Source organism: Fukomys damarensis, unplaced genomic scaffold (assembly GCF_012274545.1).
Source record: "Fukomys damarensis isolate Sample0158 unplaced genomic scaffold, DMR_v1.0_HiC HiC_scaffold_5, whole genome shotgun sequence".
Classification (NCBI taxonomy): Eukaryota; Metazoa; Chordata; class Mammalia; order Rodentia; family Bathyergidae; genus Fukomys; species Fukomys damarensis.
In genome coordinates this window covers 67,025,603-67,041,272 of record NW_022900917.1, presented here as the reverse complement: position 1 = coordinate 67,041,272, position 15,670 = coordinate 67,025,603, and the positions used below count along the sequence as shown (strand labels likewise).

The window sequence follows — 15,670 nt, the reverse complement described above, 5'->3', positions numbered from 1 at the left end:
CATCTTTCTGGAGCAAGGAGTCGTTCGAAGAAAGGACAGAGTTTCCTTTGCTATTGGAAAGCCTCAAACTGGACACTCTTCAGTAGCTTCCAGTCTTCGTTTCCCTCTGTGGTATTTTCTTTTCATGATTCTCTGGGAAGACTCAGCCCTTGCACACGTTCTCACCTTAAATCTGCACCAGGTCCCCCAGCCTGTTGCAGGGTCCCTGCTGGCAGCTCTTCTAGATGAACCCAGCTGTACCATATTCCTTGAACATTTTATTTTATTTCATTTATTTTTTGTGTTGTTTTGTTTTGTTTTTTGAGACAGGGTCTCACTATGTAGTTGAAACTGACTTGGAACTCACTATGTGGCCCAGGCTGGTCTCAAACTCACAGCAATCCTCCTGCCTCAGCCTCCCGAGTGCTGGGATTACAGGCATGTGCCACCATGCCCGGCTTGGCAGCTGTAGTCTTGTGAAATGTATTTCTTAAATTTTAAGACTTGAAAGTGGAAATTACCCCTCGCTCTATGGGCCGCAGGATGGATCTTATATAGGCAGGTATTAAAGCAACATCAATTTCATGTAACTCCATCAAAGCTCTTGGGAGGCCAGGTACTTTGTCACTGAGCGGTAATATCTGAAAGGCATCTTTTTCTCTCTACTTTTCTTTCTGGTACTAGGGCTCAAACTCGGGACCTTGTGCTTGCAATGCGGGTGGCAGCACTGCTGAGCTAAATTCCCAGCCCTTAGGGATCTTTATTTCTGAGCAGAATGTCTGAACGGTGGGCTTAAAATGCTCAGAGAAGCAAGTTATGCCCAGATGTGCTGTTGTGGCCTTTGCTGTTTCACTCACAGAGCACATGCAGCATGGATTTAGTACAGTTCTTAAGCGCTCCGGATCTTTGGAATGACAAATGGGCCTGGCTTCCGTATAAAGTCACCAGCCACATCAACTGCTAAGGAGAGTCAGCTTGGCCATCTCCTTGCTCGCTATGAAAGTTCTTCTTTCTGGGTAACTTCCTGCAGCTTCTCCATCAGTACCAGAGGCTTCCCTTGCACTTATGTTATGGGCATCACTTCTTTTCTTAAACCCCATGAACTTCTGCTGACTTCAAACTTTTCTTCTGCAGGTTCCTCACCTCTCAGTATTCACAGAACTGTTGAGAGTCAGGCCTTGCTCGGGGTTAGGCTCTGGCTTCAGGGAACCTTGTTGTTGGCTCTCTCTTCTGTCTGTCCCACGGAAACATTCTCCATATCAGCAACAAGACTGTTTCCCTTGCCTACATTCCTGAGTTTGCTGGAGCTGGATTTCAGTTTCCTTCGAGAACTTGAGAACTTTTCGCTAAAAGGCCTAGCCTTCACCTATTGCGGTGTTCTAAGTTTTGTTATGTTAAATTTTTGATTTAAAGTGAGAGACATGTGACTGCTCCTTCACTGGAGGTTATTATTGGCCTAATTTCAATAGTTTGTATCTCAGGGCATGCAGAGGCCTGAGGAGAGGGACAAGGATGGAGAATAACTGGTTGCAATCAGAGCACACACAGGATTTCTCAGCTCAATTTGTGGTCTCAGATGGCTATATTTCATGGCTCCCCAAAGCAAGATAATAGTAACATCAAAGGTCACCCATCACAGGTGACCACAGTAGGTATAGTAGTAATGAAAAAGCTTGAAAGTTTGGGAGAATTGCCAGAATGTGTCACCTATCTGATGGAAGTGACCTCTGGCTGCTGGAAAAATGGTATCTATAGCCTTGCAGGAATCTTCAACTTGCAAGGAAAATGCAATGTTTGCACAGCATAGTAAAGTGAAGAGTGATAAAACAAGGTATATCCATATGAGAATCCATCTAACCCTGGCTGTTGACCACCACACTCCTCTGAAGTGTGGACTCAGGTAAGAGATACAACAGCCACCTTTACAGTCCCCCAGGGCAGCGTGTGGTCCTGGAATGCTCTTCTCTGTTCTTTCCCCCAAGCCAACTGCTCTGTACTGGCTTAGAGCTCTGGGTTTCAATTCATTCATTACCTCTTCAGAGAAGGCTTCCCTGACTCTTAAACCAGGTCCCCACTTTGTACTCTAATAGACTATCTACCTCTCCTTCAGAAGTGTGCCAGCACAGTAACATCCCTTCCTGTTTGTAAGACTGATTAATACTTCCTTTCCCATGTGACCAGGAGCCCCATGAGGGCAGAGGCTATGGAACACCACTAGCTTTCAGAGCCCCGCTCACTGACACATTCCACAGATGCCTGATAGGTGAACGAACCACATCACTTACTAGGAAAGTCTCTGGACTGCTTACTTCATCTCCCTGGGGCCTCTAATCTCCCCTGGAAAATGAGGGGGCTGGATTTCATGGTTGCTAGGTTGTTACAAGCTGCCCAATGCACAGTGAGAATTGCTAGGCTGAGAAGCTCCAAAATTAGGTAATTGGAAGTGGTGTAGTTAACACCCCGTTAGGTAACAGCAAGGGAGGCAATGGACTCCAGAGAAGTGTCACCCACTTCAGCAGAGTGTCTGCTGACAGATTCTCCAAAAGACTCCCTTGAGCTTTGCAAGCATGGAAAGCTAACCATGCCCAATGCTTTCCTCTGACTGCTGTCTTCCATGGGGAGGAAAAAGGATCCAAATACAGATCCCGGATAATTGAAAAACAACAAGAGTGTTAATTCTCAGGTTGCTTCATTAAACTGCTGCTATGTTTTCAATAGGAATTTGAAGCCCTCTTGGAGGTGTGCAGAGGGTGGGAACTTAACCCCACCAAGGTGTTTAGTGGGGGGGCTTGGGAGGTGATTAGGGACCAAGAAGGTCATTGGGATGGATCCCCAGGATTGCGGGGAGATAGGACAGACTCACTCTTTGTTTCTGCCACACGATTCCCTGCATTGCTTGGGTCTCTGCCTAGCAAGAAGCTGTCACCAGACGTGGCCCTTCAGCCCTGGACTCCCAGAACCTGAGCCCAAATAACCCTCTTTTCGTTGTTTCCTTAGTAACAATCGTTAGGAGTAAGCTGCCCTGCATCTGCACCAAGGATTCAGAGACTAATGAGGCATGGTCCTGCCCCAGGGTCTGCTGGGGGAGCGAGGAAGGGAAGCCGTGTGTGGACCAGTGATTGGGACGCAATGCGGGGCACACATACTCTGGACCTTCCATTGTGCCAGGATGTAGCACTTAGCAGCCTTAAACAGTTTAAGATAGCTGAACCGTGGAAAATATTTTTTTTGACATTTCACCAATTTTACGTCTTCCCTGAAACCATTCTTAATCATCAAGAGTAGGAAACTGGCAGTAATTGGGAGGTTGTCAAGGTAGTGGCTGGAGTTTTGGTGTCGAATTTAGACACTGGCTGAGTGCATTTTGGTGAGTTACTTTACGTTTCTGAGACTTTGTTTTCTTTATTTAAAGTAAATAAGGTGAAAGTCTGCACATGTGCATTGGACAAAAAGCTACTATTTGCCCTCTGAACTTGTCCAGTTTCTTTGTGCACAGTTCTCATTAAATAGTCCATCCAGTTAGGCTTCCAGTATTTTTATGCACATGCCTCATTTTCTTTTTGTACTGGGGTTGAGCTCAGGACCTTGCGCTTGCCAGGCAGGTGCAGCGCCACTGAGCTACATCCCTGGCCCTATGTCTCATTTCTTAGATCTAGGCAGGAGCTGTGTCCCAGTCCTCCTGGAGTATGTATACAGACAGTACAGTGACCGACATGCAGAGAGCACTCCAGAGTCACCCTTGAATGAGGGAGGTGCATTCATTTCTCCTCCTAAACACAGTAAGAAGTGACTGGGTCCTGCTCATTGGCCCAGGCTGTGGCAGTAATGCCACCACTTGAGATGACAGGTGGACTGCAGGCTCCCCCTGCTGCTGGCTGGGGAACCCAGGGCAAATCACAGATTCTCTCTGAGTCTCAGTTTTTCCTACTATAGAATGGGGAAAAAGCTGTACCTACCTCAAAGAATGGTTGTGAAGTTGGCAGGACTTAATAGACATACATTGTGGAATGCTAAGCACATAGCATGTAATAATGAATTGAAACTCTTAGTAGTAGCTCAAACATGAAGGCATGGGTCTGACAATGTCTTGCTTAAGTAGGGGGAAGCAGATTTTGGAATTGAAATTTTATTTTTCATCCTTTTACTAGGACTGCTCTCTCAATGATGGCTGAACAGTTATTCAGACTCTGAGACTGAATCAAAACAGCACCTGTTATGGCTTGTGTTTAGAAGTCCCCCGGAGCCTCATGCTTTTTCAGAGGTGGCTGAATCTGGAGTGTGTGACTGGCTCATGGAGGGTTAGGCCCAGGGACACGAGGGTTAAGGGTGTGAGTGCTACCTGTCCTAAGTAGTCTGAATAAGGTAAAAGGGTCAGAAAGATGCTCTTAAGGTCTCTTGTTGCTTTTGCTACCATGAACCATTTCTTCTCTGTGATGCCACTCTGTCTTGAAGCTAGCCGTTTATAGACTGGAACCTCTACAAAATGTGAGCTAAAAAAATTCTTCCCCCTTTAACTTTGGGTGTCAGGTATTTTTTCTCAGCAATGAGAGAAAAGTAACTAAGACAGCACCATAAGTTTTGGGAAGGATTTCTTATCTTCCCATGTGTGGCTAGGAGTCACACGCCATTATGAGCCTGGAGCGGGGCCGCCTGGGTGAGATACTTCTCTCTCACAGAGGAAATCCAATCCTAGAGTCCCTCTCAGCTGCTCCACCACATCCCTGACCACTTTGCGCCATAAAACACCTCCTATAAAGTTAAAACTAGGGATCGTTTTCAGGATTATGATGTGTATAACAGTAGTGCTTTCTGCAGGCTTCTAAATACATGTGTCTTAGTAGGGGCATTCCTGAGTATGGATTTGAAGAGACCCACATTCTTGGTTCGTAAAAGTTGTGAAATAATTTAGGGGACTTTTCCCCTCTCAGTTGAAAGGCTCCCCAAGTGCTCTGGTTAGGATTCAGGAGAGTTTTCACAGGCCACCACCAGCACCTCTGGCGGTCCAACCTCAGAGTGATGGATCTCCAGACCGGAAAGTGTATGGTTTCGGGTGCAGCAGGAGCTGTGGGGATCTCAGTGTCTAGGTTTGGAATATTTATTTCTCAGCTCATGATCGTGGCATGGATGGTAATGGGTTCCTGGATGTTCTTAGGTTTGAGGGGGGCATGCGGCCAGCTCCTACACCTCTAAACTGTCTGATGTTAACTCAAAGGTCAGCCTCAAAAGCCCCAGAGCAGAGAGTGGTCCACATAATGGGGAGTTTTTGCCAGTCAGGAAGAGGGGCAGTGACGGCAGTAGAGGGTGAGGGCCCTGAGCCCAGCTGAAGCTACTGCGTAGATTCTTGGTTTCTGAGTCTCACCTTCTGAGTTTATAAAAATTAGAGAACTGCCTGTCTCAGACAATGAGACCAGGCCTCCAACCTCTGCTCCTCAGACTTTCATCTCGCCTCTACTTCTCCCCAAAGAGTCTCCCCTTTTGGCTTAGCATTTCTTCCTCCATCTTGCTTCCTCTGGACTTCAGCAGGGATCAGGCACCGTCACGGCCCACCCAGATGGCATTCTCACAGACAGTGGTGTATAGCACAACAGAAGGGATGGGACAGGTAGATCAGGGACCCTGGGACCTGCTATCTGCAATAACCTTCAACTTCAGCCATGTAGACTCTCAAGTGCCGTATGACCCCACCCTGGGATACTGATTTTTTGGTTCAAATTCAACAAACAATTGGTTTAGACCAGCTTTGGTTTGCATTTAGCTGTTCTCACTCAAACAAAACTCCACTTTCTGGCCACACCAAATTTCTTTTGGTTCTCACGTGTACCATTCCTTGGCCCATACTGTTCTTCTCACTTGAGCATTTCTTCTCTCTGTGCATTGGGCCAACTCCTTCCTAGAAGGCAGCCCCAGGGTCAAACAGCCCCACATTTGGGGAACCACTGAGACTCCTGGCCTGGTGTCCCTGCGTGAGCTCACACACACAGCTGTGCCGGGTCCTACAACACCTGGGGGTTGTGCTGGCTGGTGGAGGCAAGTCCGCTTTCCTCCCTCCTTGGCCCAAACGAGTGCCACGCAAAGGAGGGCTGTGTCACCTGTTTTCGTCTGATTCTGGGGCCAAGCATAATGGTTGGCACTCAGTAGGGATTCTGAATGTGCTACCTAGTGGAATAGAACTAAGTCTACCCTGGGGTGAGAGCAGAAGAAGACTTCTTTCTATCTTCATGGTGAGAGCACCATGAAGATTTCTATCATGGACAGGAGAGCATCAGAGGTGGGACGGGGCAAGCTAGGAGCACTTGGGAAGGCAGAAAAAATCACTCTGTTCCAATGAAGGAGGGGCAGGAAAGCAGCCAGAGAGAGGAGGAAACTGAGGCAGCCAGATGGAGGGGTAGCCAGAGCTGCTGGCAAAGTCAGTGCTCTTGTAGTCCCTCCTACCACCGGCATCCCTGGGGCTGCCTCACAGCCCAGGAGCAGCCCCTTAGGAAGGCAGGAGGCTTCTGGCTGGTGGCTCATCAAGCTCCTTTCATGGGCAGTGGAGCTGGTGAAAACGAGGCTGTGAGGGGGTTTCAGGCCTTTTATTACCGAATAAACAAATCAGTGAGCTACGCAGCCAGCTGAAGTTGTCTGAGTTCATTAGCAGACATGGTGACTGAGTCCCTTTAGGGCCTTATAAATCATCCTGGAGCTTCTTACCTTTATCTCATTATTTTAAAAGATAACTTGAGAGGCCCCTCCCTGCTTTCACAGTGACCTCTGCAGAAGCCCACCTGGACAGATAGATCACGCCAGGCTCCTAGCCGCACTCACAGTCTTCCAGCAAAGCAGCACCCCCAAGCTGTCTGCCTGCAGGGCCTTGGGAAGCCACACACCAAAGGCTTCTGAGGCCTGTCCCATTATGTGGACGAAATGGCCATTAGTAACCATGGCAACCTCCCTTCCCTGGCTGTGGCTCTTCATGGGTCTAAATGTACACAGGACTCTTCCAGATTCGGGGACCCAAGCAGAGTGGCACCTTGCTTTAGCCACAAAACAAGGCAAATATGAAGCACTTTCAGGTGAAAAGAAACAGCCTCAAATTTCTGATTCAGTAAGCTTGAATACTTACGCTTTTACAATGCAGAAGAAAAGAAAATGACATCTCCTTTTGCTGTTTGCTTTTTACAGCAGTGAACACAAAACACACGGAGGCTGAGTTGTGTAGCAGTTGTGACAGGGTTCCAGCAAGGTCAGGCCCGAAGGTTGAGAGAGGTAAGGCAAGAACCTCCAGGACGGTTTATAAGGTCCCACGGGAGTGCTGAGGCCACTACATCTGCTAATGCTCACTCAGCCCCTCGTGGCAGTGCTGCCCCCTTCATGAGCCTGGGAATAAGGACAGGGACCACTGACCCTTATTTTCCTCCTCTTTTCAAATAACCTTGAAAAAGAGTCATCTGTCATCAAAATGATATGCATGTGAGGTGACGCATGTGGGAACCATCCCGTGAGCCATCACACCCTGCGTGTGCACCTCAGAACATCACACTGCATGTGATGAACACAGCCTGAGCACCCCTAGTCTGAAATTTCAAAATCCAAAATGCTGCAAGATGCGAACCACATAGAAAATTCCACGCCGTGAAACTTCGTTTCACGCACAGAATCATTAAAAATATTATGCAAAATTAAGTTCAGGCTGTGTGTATACAGTGTAGGTAAAACATCAATGAATTTCGGGCTCCCACCTCCAAGACACCTCATTGTGCATATGCAGATATTCCAAAAGATGAGCAAATCCAGAATCTGCCTCATTGTTTTTTTTTGTTGTTGTTGTTGTTGTTTTGTTTTTTTGGTACTGGTACTGGGAATTGGACTTGGGACCTTGCGCCTATGAGGCAGGTGGCAGAACCACTGAGCTAAATGCCTGGCCAAATCTGGAATATGAAATGCTCTGTGCTGCCTCACGTCACCATAGCTTTGGGCTATGCTGGTGATCGGTATCTGTGCATGGACAGTTCTTACTGATTAAAAGGAAGGATGCACCACCCGAGTCCACACCTCGTTACCACCCCCTGTGCCAGCCCTGCCAGGCAGAGGAGCGGGAGCCAGCCTTCTCCGCTGCCTGGGCAGGCGGGGTTACCTGTCTAGGCCTGGCTGGCTGGGGCGGGGCCGCTGTCGGAGTCGGAGTCACCCAGTTCTGCGGCGCCTTCTGCTGCAGTCTGGCTCCAGCTATCTGACTGGTCTGAGGTGGCATCCTCCTCTCCGACGGTCACCTCCACATAGTCCACGACGCCAGACTCCTCGTTCTCGTCGCTGCCCTGGCCGTCTCGGCTGCTGCCCTCTGACCTGTCCGAGGCGGCCTCTGAGGGCCTGGCTGGTAAGCAGTCTTTCCCTTGCTCACTGGCTGCTTTCCTCCTGGGGCCCAGCTTCTCCAAGTCCTCTTCGCAGAGAGCCTCGGGGTCCTTGTGACAGTGCGGAGCTGCCTCACTTTCGCTCTGTGGGCTCTGAGCGGCTGGTTTTGCCACCTTCCTGGGTGCAGTGTCATAGCCGTGATCATCTGCAGTGTGTGGTTGCTGGTACTGCTCCACCCACTTTAAGGTTCCAGTTTTTAGCAAGCATCTGTTCTCCTTGAACCAGCGCACGATCTCAGTTCGGACCAGGCCAGTCTTGGCTGCTAGCTGGTCATACTCCTGGGGAGTTGGCCACTGGGTTCGGGTGAATGTGCTCCTCAGGAGATGAACCTGTTCATGAGTTTGTGTGATTGCTGGTGAAGTGCTGGGCAGAGAACTGGCTAGCTGGGCCCCTGTGAGCTGGTCAAGTCGAGGCAGAGAGCCATTGGGGGCCACCACATCTGAGCCTTTTCTGCTGGACCCCATGGAATCCAAGACAGCCTGTTCCATGCTGTCCCGAAGCTTCCGCCTCTCTGAGAACCAGGAGTCAATCTCTCTCCTGCTCAGCTTGGTCTCCACCCTTAGCCGATCCAGTTCTGCTTGGGTAGGAAAAGAGCTTTTCAAAAAGCTGTCTTCTAGGAGTTTCATCTGACCCTGTGTTTTCTCTTTGAACTTCTGGGGGGCAAAGTCTGAGTATGCATGGTACGTGCGACCGTGTCGGGAGGCTGCAATGGCCATCTGGTCTTTGGCAAGGGATTCACTGGTGATGTGGACGATGCCCCTCTGACACCGGTACCGGTGGTCACTGAACCACTTCTTGATCTCGCTCCGGGCCAAGCCAGTGACCTCGATGAGTCGGTAGACCTCCGCGTCGTCAGGGAACTGACTCTGCAGAAAGCTCGCCTTGAGATGGGCGATCTGTAGCTTGGTCTTCTTGCGGTCACTGGCTGGGGTGGGGGGTGGGTTTGCCACCTTGGGTGGGGGCTCTGGCACCTGGGTGATGTGTGGGCGCTTGGGCTCAGGGGCAACTTGGGGAGTCACCAAGGGTCTCTTCTGGCCATGGTTGGTCACTCCAGCCACAGCGAGTGTGATGGGGGAGCAGGAGACAGTGGTTGACCCGCTGGTCACCTGCGTCAGCACCAGGCTGGTCTGGCCAAGGATCTGGCATGGCAGAGCTGTCTGGAGGATTGGCTGTGGCATTTTAGTGGGCGCCAGCTGGGCAGGCAGCACAGTGATTGTCGGTGGCACTGACTGGATGGTGCCGTTGAACATCTTCTTCCGGGCCTCCTCCACCTCCTCTGGGGACCAGCTGATGCCATGCTTTAAACGCTGGGTTGCGAACCAGATTCTTATATGCTCCTCTGGGTGTTTGGAGGCTGCTGTGAGCCAGGACAACTCGGCCTGGGTTGGGTAGGGGAACTTGTTGAAGGAGTTGATCATGGTGGCGTTTGTGTCCAGAGCGGAGTTGTACTTGGTGGTATTCAGTGGGACAGGGACCTTGGGGACAAGGTTGATATTTGGTGGCAGCTGTACAGAAGGCATGACGTGTCCTAATGTGTCTTGGAGGAGCTCTACGCTTCCGAGTCTGGAGAGGATCTCAGCTGCATCTGTCACCAGGCGGGCGGTCCCTTCTATGTGGCTCTCGGGGACAGCCTCCTCAGGCTTCTTGGGCGCCTTCTTGGTGTCTGTTTTCAGTTTTCCTGTTTTCACAATGGGGATTTTACTCACTGGGATCCCGGGATCACTGTCACCACTTCCAGGGCCCGGGGTAGTGATGGACACGATGTGGTTGGTGGCTTCAACGGACTGCTCCAAGATGGTCTGATTGTTGCGCTTGATTAATTTCAGCTTGAAGTTGGTTTCCCCAGGATGGAACTTGGAGTTGTGGTCGGACAAAGAGTCGTACTTTTTGGTTGTGAAGTTACATTCAGCACACACATAGAGGGGGTTGAGAATCACGTTGGGGTGCTGCATGTCCACATGTTCTGTGAACTCGTTCAGGTTGTGTGTGGAGTAGGGGCAATATTTGCACTCATAGCCACCTTGAAGTTTTTTGGACTGGTTTTCCCCTGCAGTTTTCACCTCTATCACTTCATTTTCTTTGGAAGAGCTTTCAGGTTCTGCTGCCCGACTGTCCTTGGCCACGTTGGACTGTGGCATGGCCATTCCTTTTTCTTTGGCCCTGTCTCCCTCCTCTGGCACATCTTGCTCAATCACTTGTGATGTCCGAACCATGCATGGAGTTGTAGATTTTCGTTTGCTTGCCATGCTGCCTTCTGTGCAATGGCTTATTTTTAGAGGGAGTGAAGTGGGGTAGTGATCTTCTCGGATGAGGCGGGATAAAAGGCTTTTGGCTTTATTCCCCCTCAAATGGCTTTGGCTTCCCTTGGATGCTCAAGTCTTCAGTTGGTGTTTTCAAAATTATTTCAGCACAGAAAATTGCAACTGTACCAATCGCTAAACACACCGGGTAGCATCATATCTGTGGGACAAGGACAAAGAGAGAGTCAGTGCCTCTTCACAGTGCAGAAGAAATAAGCACTTGTTTTTGAGCTGCTCCCATGACCCATCCCAACGGGCACCCAATCAAACAGTGGCATGGGAGTGGGTGCTTCCACACATGAGAGGGGACCTTCTTTTTCTCCTTCCCTGGGAAGCAAGCAGGAGTGGTGGTGGGGCAACACTTCATGTTCTGAGACAAAAAGATACAGAAGGGAGCACAGGCTCTGAGATCTTCCAGCGGCGGGGAGTAGGGCAGAGACGGGGAGGTGGCCGATGGCTGCTGCTGCCTGGCCTGAAGGCTGCCTTTTATTTGCGGCACATCAGCAATGAGACAAGCGCTTACCTGGGGCCAGTGAGTGGGGTCCAGTGGCATTAGAAATGATCACAGACATGTTGCTACTGATCGTAAAAGCAAAACCACTATAGGAAATCCAGAAAATCCAGAAAAGTACAAAGCTCAAAAATAATAAAAACGCTCCAAATTTTGTAGTTTTATTTTATTTAACAGCGCCTCATTTCCATAAATATTGACCAAGCGATGAATTAGAAAGTGGCAGCATGTTATTACACTATAAGAATGCCATACATAATATATTTAACCATTCAGCTTTTGTTGGATATTTATTTCCAATTTTTGGCTCTTATCAACAAAAGTACAGTAAACACTCTTAGTCCTTATTTCTGAAAACTGCTCTTGGACAAAGGCCTGGAAATACCCTTCTGTCTGATGACTGAACGTTGGCCTCCACTGGCCCTTTCTCTAGTAGCACGAGAGGGCCCAGCTCCATGCCCAGCTTATGTAAGTGACTGCCTTTGAGTGGCTCACCCGGTCCGGGGTGATGGCACACACCTGGCTTGGCAGGAGGGTCACAAGTTTGAGGCCACCTTGACAACTTACGGAGGCTCTGTCACAAAATAAAAAAAATAAAAGGATGGGAATGTAGATCACTGCTTCCAAGGTTCAATGCCTAGTACTGAGGAAACAACAGGAAACAAGCAAACAAATGAGCCTTGCCAGTTACGGAGAGGAAAACTTTCAATACTCTTTTCTTGATTGCTGGTGAAGTTGAATTGGTCTTAAAGATTTACTTGCCACTTATTTATTTTGTGACCTGACTGTTAATATTATTTTTATATTATGGTGTTCAGTGGTTTTAGTGCTAATTTGCGAGTGTTCTTTCTATCTAAAGAATACTAATACTTTACTCTATCTACTGCAAAGCTTTTCCAGTTTCTCATTTACCTTTAGTTTTCCATAGGGTGTCTTTATATGTTTAATGTGTAGAAATTTTAATTTTTAGATAGCCATTTTATCATTCTTTCTCTTATGGTTCCCTTCATTCATATTTGAAAATGGATTCTCTGTCTTTATAGCTGAGACATGTTAATTTATGTTTTCCTATGTGTGTCTTAGCTTCATCTTTTCACATTTAGCTTGAGTTTATTTGGGGTCCAGCTGTAAGGCACAGTTCTAACTACTTTCTTGCTAGTTCCCAGTTTTCAGTAGCATGTATTACATTATTTTTTTCTTTGCTTGCTAATTTGTAAGAAACTGCCTTGATCACACAGTGAGGTTTTATATCTACTAGGGTTGATTTTGGGTTACCTAATCTGTGCGCCTGACCCAGCTGTTGAGCTTTGTATTTAAATCCCACTTTTAAAGTTTTTTGAATAATAGAGAACATTTTAGTATCTGGTAGAGAGAGTTCACCTCATGGCTCTTCTTTTGTGAAACACTTCTTGGTTATTTTGATCTTTATTCTCATAGATCAGAATCAACTGCAAAATAAACTCCTATTAGAATTCTGATTGGAATTGCCTTAGACAAATGTTAATTTGGGAACCCCCTCCTCCCAGGAGCCTGGAGCATCCTGTGCCTGAGAAGGACCCCGCTGTCCTGGTTGAAGACACCAGGGCCTCACCTCTCATGCTTCAGGCACAGGCTGACAGAGGGGACAACCAAGACTATCCTTAATGCAGATAAAACACTAGAGGAGGAGGAGAGTTTTGTTCTGGGCCTGCAGTGTTCCCCTTCCACAGAGACTGGGGGACAGGCTTGGAGAAAGTGAGAGCTGACAGAAAACTCCCCAAATGTCCTGAGAAGTTCAAGCTCAGGCCAGGAAGATTACAGAGCCCGAATTTATGGTGTGAGGCCAGTGTGGTTGATGTAACCTTCAGAGGGGGTGCATCTGAAGGAGGTGGAATTTGGTCCCATGGTCCACTTGAGCTTTTACACCACTGCCTGCATCCAGCAGGAATTAGTGGTCTGATTTACTGAAGGTCACTGTTTGAGCTGCCCGAGTCTTCCCTAAAATCATAGACCGCTCTGCTCTGGCCAAATGTGGCTCCTGAGTGGCTGTTAGGGTTTGCTAGAACCCAGTTCATATTTGGCCTCACTGCTGTCACTGACTTTACTGCTATATCCAAGGGGACACGATTGGTGCTGTCAGGTGGTTTTCTCTGAATGCCACTATCTGGATTGTCTGGGGGTTGTGAACAACACTGGAAACAACAGGGAGAACCTGGCACAGGGCCAAAGGGACTGCAAATCCCAGCACAGAAACATGAGAAAACAAGTCAACAAAATGCCTCCAGAATCTTCCAGTTCCCCGAAGCTGGTCCAGAGAGCCTTGAGGGCAAAGAAATCATGTCACACAGCGGAGATACCTGACAGTATCAGTGGAGGTAATGCAACAGCTTAGTAAGGGGCTTGGTGACTTCAAAGAAGACACAATTAAACAGATCATGAGCCTAATGTAAGAAGTGATCAGTGAGTCTAGAGAAGACACCAATGAACAGCTAGTGGAGCTGAAGAAAGAGAAGTAAAGCATGACCCCCCAGCACAGAAAAGAATGGGAGTCCATAAAGAAGTTCCGCACAGAAACCCAAGAGATTAAACACTAGAGGGAAAGTCAGAAATAACCAATATGAGGACAGTGTCTGTTCTAGAAAACAGGCTAGCGATCAGTTAATGAAAGATAAAAACAACAAGAGAACATGAAAAACAGAGCCAACAGCGTTTAGAGGACTCAAAGAAGACTAAGATAGGAATAATTGTATTAAATGAAAAATCAGAAGACAGCACAGAGGGCATAAGACAAACCTGTTTCTAGAAAACTTCCAGACACAGAAAAAGAATTTAACATACATATCAGGGAGACACACAGAGTCCTAAAGAGCCATGATCAGGAAAAAACAAAACAAAACAAAACCCCACTTCATGCTACATAATAATTAAAATTTTAGCAATCCAACACTGGAAGAGAATCTTGAAGGCTGTTAGAGAAAAGCAGCAAAGCCTGGTGGGATGTTGGGTCCTGATGCATTAGGGGTGCAAGGATTTTTCGTTTTGTGGCTGAAGGAGGAGAGAGTTTTGAGTCAAGGGTACCTGACATTCCTGAAAGAGAGAGCCATGCCATGCCATCTCCCACTTGCCTGGTGCTGAGTCCCCTGAGGAGAGCAGGCCACCTGTTCAGGTGCTTAGGTGACAACCTGAGTAGGATGGGAGAGGGTATTCCCTGCATCAGGCCCAGCGCCTGGCCCTCTAGGACTGCAGTACTGGTGTTCTCAGGCTGGGCCAGTCAGCAGTGGGGTTCTGGTCTCACGGGGGCAGTGGAGGTGGAGGAAAAAAGGCAGAGCAGAGGGCAATTGCCTTCCTGTTTGGTGCAGCCACCGCATCTGACTCCCGTTTCCACCTCCCCATGAGTTGAAACTCTTGGTTCCCTTCCCCAGCACGCTGTGTCCCCCCCACCCCAGCTCTTCTCCCTCAACTGCTACACCACTGTCCTCCAGGCCCAAAGCCCCTAAAGTGCAGCACCCACCCAGCTGCCCAGTGGCAGTCCTGCCAACTCTTCCCTCAGACAAAACCAGCATTGGAGCCCTTTGCACACTGCCACCCAGGCCCTTGTCTAGGCCCCCAGCACCTCCAGCCTGTTTCCTACCACGGCCTCCCACCGGCCTCCGGTTTCTTCTCTCAGAGCCATGGAGAGATGCTTTCTGATGAGACTGGTTTGCGTTCCCTTTGTGCATAGAGCCCACCAGGGCAACTCCATCCCTCCTAGCAGCCTGCATGCCAGGTGTCCTGGCCCCTGTGTTCTCTCCTTTTCTCCTGTCCTCCAGCTGCTGCCAGCACTACTTTCATGACAGGCCTCAGCCAGCACATTCCAGTGGAGCTGCTCCCAGGCAGGCCTGTCCTGACCACTGCCCCTCTGCGAGAATGCTGTCCCAGCCACTCTCTAGCTCCTCCTTGGCTGTGCTTTCCCCAGAGTGCATTCATAGCTGACATTCTGTTACCTGTTTGTGTCTAGCGGATGAGGAGGACATCTCTTCACTTCATTATTCCTTTTTTCTTCCCCGAGAACTGTGCTGCCCAATATGGCACCTGCCAGCCATACATGGTTCTTTGAGTTTAAATGAATTAAAATGAAGTCACCAATGCAGGTCCTCAGTCATGCTAGACACATTTCTGATGCTCAGTAGCCAAATGTGTGAGGTGCTACTATGCTAAGCAGACTGAGACACCTTCATCTTTGGAGGAAGCTCTGGTGGGCAATACTGAGCCAGAAACAGGAGCTCAACTGGGAAGGAAGCTTTCACCGCAGCTTCTCCAGGGCCCAGACAGAACTGGCCCACAGGATGAACAGACTGCTTCCCATAGCAACGTCTCTATCTGGTTACCTACAGGCGGGGTGCAGCTCACAGAGCACGGTGACATAGGGTAAAAGCCTCTTTGAATGCTTAGGGGTGTGTGTGTGTGTGTGTGTGTGTGTGTGTGTGTGTGTGAGAGAGAGAGAGAGAGAGAGAGAGAGAGAGAGAGAGAGAGAGAG

The 15,670-nt window shown here is 48.7% G+C and overlaps 1 protein-coding gene and 1 long non-coding RNA gene across 2 annotated transcripts in view; one reads left to right on the top strand and one right to left on the bottom strand.

The window, feature by feature from the left end:
* Window positions 1–15,670, bottom strand: part of Zhx2 (zinc fingers and homeoboxes 2) — a 71,566-nt gene that overhangs the window by 8,768 nt on the left and 47,128 nt on the right. The window contains exon 2 of the mRNA XM_010605577.2: window positions 8,093–10,824. Coding sequence (XP_010603879.1) covers window positions 8,097–10,610 — 2,514 coding nt within the window. The 5' untranslated portion in view covers window positions 10,611–10,824 and the 3' untranslated portion in view covers window positions 8,093–8,096. The remainder of the gene's footprint in view (window positions 1–8,092; window positions 10,825–15,670) is intronic.
* Window positions 8,211–15,670, top strand: part of LOC109117453 — a 17,231-nt gene continuing 9,771 nt past the window's right edge. Inside the window, exon 1 of the long non-coding RNA XR_002024766.2 lies at window positions 8,211–8,329. This is a non-coding gene — a long non-coding RNA (uncharacterized LOC109117453). The remainder of the gene's footprint in view (window positions 8,330–15,670) is intronic.